This window comes from Crocodylus porosus, unplaced genomic scaffold (assembly GCF_001723895.1).
Source record: "Crocodylus porosus isolate Cpor-Errol unplaced genomic scaffold, CroPor_comp1, whole genome shotgun sequence".
In the NCBI taxonomy this organism is placed as follows: Eukaryota; Metazoa; Chordata; order Crocodylia; family Crocodylidae; genus Crocodylus; species Crocodylus porosus.
The window spans coordinates 105,754,324-105,759,939 of NW_017728947.1; the positions used below are offsets into that span (position 1 = coordinate 105,754,324).

Below are 5,616 nucleotides of genomic sequence, written 5' to 3' on the forward strand. Positions count from 1 at the left end.
TGCCGGGGGAGGCTTGCTGCACAGTGTGGTGGCTGGGCTCAGGCTGCTTGCTGCTACCCTAGCCCCAGCTCCAGACCTGGTCAGCAGTGTGGCACAAGCCGCTTGGGCCCCTGCCAGCAGCCTTCGTGGAAATTGGGGGGGGGCACATGCCCCATTGTTTCCTCCCCTATAAGTCACCCATGATTAGGAACCAACCAAATTAACGGTGGCTACTTTAATCTTGAAGGGTCCCCTGTGTGCCCCACTGCTTGCTCCTGATCAGTGGGGAGGCAAAAACTGCAGTTTTAAATATAGAGCCATTTTTGCTGCTCATTGTTGATTGGCCAAGGGGCCATGGCAGCTCCACAATGTGTTACTGACTGGCCAAGAGGCAAAAACGGCACCGTATTTAAAACCCTGGTTTTTGCCTCCTCGCTGATCAGGAGGGACCAGCGAGTGGTGGGGTGAGGGGGATGCGTAGGGGAACCTGCAAAATAGGTGGGAGCAGCTCCTCTGATTTTTTCAGGTTCCGAGATGCACCACCACAGACATGGGGAGCAGCCCAGAGCAGCAACTTAAAATATATATATTTTTTAACATTTTCCTCATCACACCTCCTGGCATGCTGAGGAAAATGTCCCCTCATGCCACTAATTGGCACGCGTGTTGAGGGTTGCGTATTTCTGTACTATGGATATTTCCCACACTTCTGGTTGCCTCATGGGACTGGGAGGGAATCCCTTCCCCCTGTTTTTCTGCTTTGTGTTAGGTTTTTGGGTTTTTTTTTAAAGTATTCCTCAGAGGCATTGGATGTTGGCTGCAGCAAAGGCTGGGCATGCCAGTGCTTCTGTTGGGACTGAATGCCAGAGGTTTCTGGGTAGAGGGTCTTACCTCTTCACTCGGGGTCAGGCTGATCACCATATTTGGGATCGGGAAGGAATTTTAGCTCATGGTTATGTTGGTATAGACTGAAGGGGTTTTTGCTTCTCTCTGTAGCAGGTGACATGGCCCTGTACCTGGGATCTCTTAAGCATATATTAACAAACTTTAATGGAAGCGGGATGTTGACTGCCATTGTCCCCTGCTTTACCCATGGCAGGTTAGGGTGTTATGCCTTATGTCATGTCAGGGTTGATGGTAGTTTTACTAAGAGGTTAGATTATGGATTTGTATAAGATGGTTTGGATAAGGATGATTGTGGGTCAGATGGGGTTGGACTAGATCAGTGTTTCTCAACCTGTGGGTTGTGACCCAAAAGTGGGTCACAAGAATATAGGCAAGGGTCACAAGCAAACTTTAAAAATGGCTCAACAAACTTTTAAAACATGGTTTCTCTAAAGGAGAAAAATGTGGGAAATCATGGTTTTCCCTTGCAGGTTGGCAGAGCTCCAGCCTGCGAGGGGCTGCTTGGGCCCTTTCAATGCCCCCCCCCCGCCCCACACACTGCAGGAGCTGGGGCTGGGGTAGGGGGTAATGGGTTGGGAGTGAGGGGCACTGGGTCAGGACTGGCCATTAATGTTTACAAATCAGCCCTGGTATAAAAAAGATTGAGAACCACTGGACTAGATGACCTCTGGAGGTCCCTTCCAGCCCCACTTCTCTGTGATTTGTATGATTGCTATGAATCCCTTTCACTTATTCAATGTCCCTTTTAAACCGTAGATGAGTCTTGAAGTTCGGCTAAGTTGCCTGATTGCTTGTGCGACTTTAGTTCTTCATTATATTTATTATCGCTCCCCTTGAAAACGTGCCTGCAGCTTCCAATCAAGTCTGGGAGTCTGAGCTGTCTATCTTGGGGCAAGTTACACTTCCAGTGGCCTTAATGAGGTTCTGTATACACGTGGACTGCAAGACTGAGCCTTAAGGGAGTCATAACGCAGCATGTCAGGGCAGAATAGCCTGGGTCCTTAAATAAACAAATGCAAAGCCTTTGAGTGACAGCTCCCTTTATGACTGTAGCATAGGCCTGCTCTTGTCAAATCAGCAGGTCAACGGTACTGCAACCAGCAGAGCAAAACACTTTTATAAAGTCATTTTTTAAGAAAAGATGATATATTTTTTTAAGCCCTTTCAAAAGATGCACCAAGCTGGATGCTGATTGTCTAGGGAACTGCCATCCTGTAAATCCATCTCTAAAAAACCTCGGCATACATGAGTGCGTTGCTATTCCCTGTTATTTTCAGCATTCTTTTAGAAATGTGAAAAATTATCTTCCTCATTTGGCAAAGACTCGTTTTCCCCTGTGCCTTTTTATAGGCTATGTGCCCCAGCCAGGAAGAGGCAGGATCACCATCAGTCAAAAGGCTTCTAGCCGTTGTAGGCGGGTGCTCAGTGCCTAGGGGGACTGGGCTCTCCATGTCTTTGTTGACCTGTGCTGTGAAAGTAGCAGAGTAGGTGGGATCCCATATATGGATAAAAATGACATGGCAGAACCGGTGCCAGCTCCCCTAGCTTGGGTGTGAAGGAGCATCCCAGATAATAACAACAGATCTGATTTCTAGCTTAGTCCTTTCGCTTAGGAAAAGACCTGCTTTCTTTGGAAGAGAGATTAAACTTCAGGCTTTGGGACTTCAGGCGATCTGCAACTATTAGAGAATCAGGCGAAGCTTCCTGTGGAGGAGAGATTGTCCAACAGCTCCTTAGTCTGGACTTCATGCCTTTTTCAACACAATGGGGGCTGGGCACTGTTAGGGAGGGGACATTGGAGGAGATGGATCTTGGGTCCTCAGTCTGGCAGTTCCTATGCACTGAATTTCTGGGTGAAGGAAGCACCCTTGACTGCCTTGCTGCTCTGGAAGAAGTAATAGACACTAAAAAGGGCTTTATTCAGGGGGTCACTTGCAGAAAGGGTTGAATACTGAGGGATGACATATCTCTCCTTTTCCAGAGACATGTACGTGAACGTAATGCTTTGCCCCTAACCACAGTGATTTAAGGAGCTCTCTAGTAGTGAGCATAGGACTGTGAAGCTTGGGGAGTTCTGCTTGCATAGTATTTGGTGAGGCCTCGTGGTTTGTTTGAGTTCATGCAAACTTCAGCCCCCAGTATCGGGCTCCATAGTTCGGGTGTGACTGAGTGTTTACATCAAGACAAAAGTACAAGGTTTCCCCCAACACCCATGGCTCCCACTCCCAGGGTGTGTGCAGAAAAACAAAGCTTTCAGGGGAACTCGGCACTGCAGGAAAGCCTGAGCCCTAGCACATTTCTCCTGGTTTTGAGGGGGTATGGGGCTGACTGTGTGGTGAGTTCAAGACCCCTTGCGTTGGTTGGGACACTTCCCAGAATAGTAAGCAGCTACCTGTGTTCCTATGAGCACGTAAGGCACATCAGGCATGCAGTCTTTCAGTTCAGGCACCCACTCTTCTTGGACGTTGTGGTAAGAGGCAGGGTTCACCACTGAGAAGCAGATCAAGAATACGTCTGTGTGGGGGTAGGACAGAGGCCTCAGTTGGTTGTAGTCCTCCTGTCAGAGAGCAAAATCAAGTGTATTATCACCATGTAGCATCTCTGCAAGCACATCATGAAGTGCCCAATACTGTCCCTCAGGCTAGGGACAGACGCTCAAAAAGCCTGAGCCTGAATTGACACCGTCTTTGCAGGTTAGTCTAACCTGGCCAGGCTGAATCAGTTTGTAACAGCAGAGACATCCCAGAAATGCTGGCACATGCCTGCAGTGGCTCAGGCTAGAAGCTGGGGGGCACTAGAGCAGCCCTCCCTCCCCTTCCTCAGTACTGAGCTGAGGGGGCATGGCCAGGTCCCAGCAGGATGCTCTGAGTAGGGAGGGGTTCCCTCTTCTTCTGACCAACCCAGCAGGGAATTGATAACACAGTGTTTATCACCCCTAACTCAGTGTTTATCAGCCCATTAAGAAAACAACAGAGGGACATTACCAGCTACCTGTTGATTCTGCCTTCGCCACATAATGAACCGTAGCCAGCATGTGGTCTGCTAGCTAATGCCAAGCGGTATCTGTGCAAGGCAGAGGGGATGGGGAGAGGAGTAGTGGGGGAGCAGGGACAAGCCAGGCAGATGTCTGCAGTCTCTGCTGGAGCTCCAGCCAGGGAACAAAAGAGAGGGGCCAGCTCTGCTATGGAGCAGACAGCCCCGCCCAGCCCAGCCCAGACAGCATGTCAGGATACCGGGGGAGTCTGGTTTAGCTTAAATCAGCAAGCAGTCTGGGACAGACATTGCATAAACTGGTTTGAGCCAAATCATTTAAGTCTGATACTACATTCAACCAGGTGTATCTCAAATTTATTTCAGCCATTTTCAAACCAGTTTATATGCACTGAACATTTGTTCTGTTACAGGTTTAAACCAGTTTCTGATCACCTAAACCTGTTCGTGTAATGTCTGTCCCTAGCCCCAGTGTCTGTGGGGGCTGATAAATGTCAGGCAAAGAGCAGCTGCAGAGGGGCTGTAGGGTGATCATGTACCAAGGCCACTGATTAGGTCTTAATTCCACTCTGTGAACCTCTCCTACCTGGGCATTGAGGAGCAAGGCTGAGCTGGTATTTTATTTTCCTGGCAATGGGCAGTGGGGTGATAACACGATAAACAAGTGCTGTCACCAGCAGCAATAGCAAGACAAGAAAAGTGCCGTTTCTATAAGACGCAGCTCTTAGACTGTGCCTGCTGGCCTCAGCCTTTAGGCAATAGGCCATAATCCCAGGAATTTGATGGCCATTGCTCTTGCAGGTAATTATTGTTGTTGGAGAACCAATATGTCATGTGCTTTACAATACAGTACATATTATGGGCTGTATTCTTCTTAGCTGATATTATAGACATGACCCTGAACAACAAAAACAGGCCTTTGGGCTATACAGTTGCATCACCATCTCACAGTATATTTAGCAGCCTGTCAATCAAGATCAGAAATTCTCATCATGGAAACCTAAAAGCAGCTAAGTAGCTCAAATCCAGTTATGATTCAAGGTGATTTAATGTCTCCACAGGCCTTTGTCTTGTGAGGGAAGATGTCTTCTTCCCAGGTAGCTGTGCAAACAGCGTGCTTTCAGTCAGCTCAAAGCAGAGATGTACCACTTAGTCAGCTGTTTTGATATGAGTGAAGGAAAACGGAGTAGTTGCTGGGATTTTGCAACCTATGTGAAATGGATGAATGCGTTTGGAGTAGTACAATGAGGAGCTAGATTAGATCAGGTTGGGGATTTTCTGATGGCTACCCCCTTTTTTATTTTTGGTTAGAAAATATCAAATGGATGAAACCAAAACATTTTGCCGGTTTGGAGGAAAATTTTTTTTTTTTTAGCAGAAGTTTCTCAGCTCCTGGATTGTGGGTAGTGGGAGCTGGAAGAGGGTGTGAGAGACCTCTGTATCCTGTAGTCGGGGAATCTGGGATCAAATCTCATATTGCTGCTTTCTTGGAAGGGAGCCAAAATAAACTGGAGATGGAGGAGGGTCAGTGTTCCCACCCATGCAGGCAGGGCATTGGTGGGGCCTACAACAATGGTGCATGCAGGGCACCATATTGCTTTAGGTCATCCCTGACCTCATCCTTGTCCTACTTTGAATAAGCAAGTGCAAAGAGTTCATTCTTATGCAGAGACCTGGGCAACGTTTTCCATAGGCATACACTGTGGTTCGACATTTTTTAAAACCAAACGTTATAATTTT

General features: G+C 47.8%; 1 protein-coding gene across 1 annotated transcript in view; it reads right to left on the reverse strand.

Annotated features, from left to right (window-relative positions):
* RHOJ (ras homolog family member J) overlaps window positions 1-5,616 on the reverse strand; it is an 81,342-nt gene that overhangs the window by 5,452 nt on the left and 70,274 nt on the right. Inside the window, exon 3 of the mRNA XM_019550851.1 lies at window positions 3,278-3,442. Coding sequence (XP_019406396.1) covers window positions 3,278-3,442 — 165 coding nt within the window. The remainder of the gene's footprint in view (window positions 1-3,277; window positions 3,443-5,616) is intronic.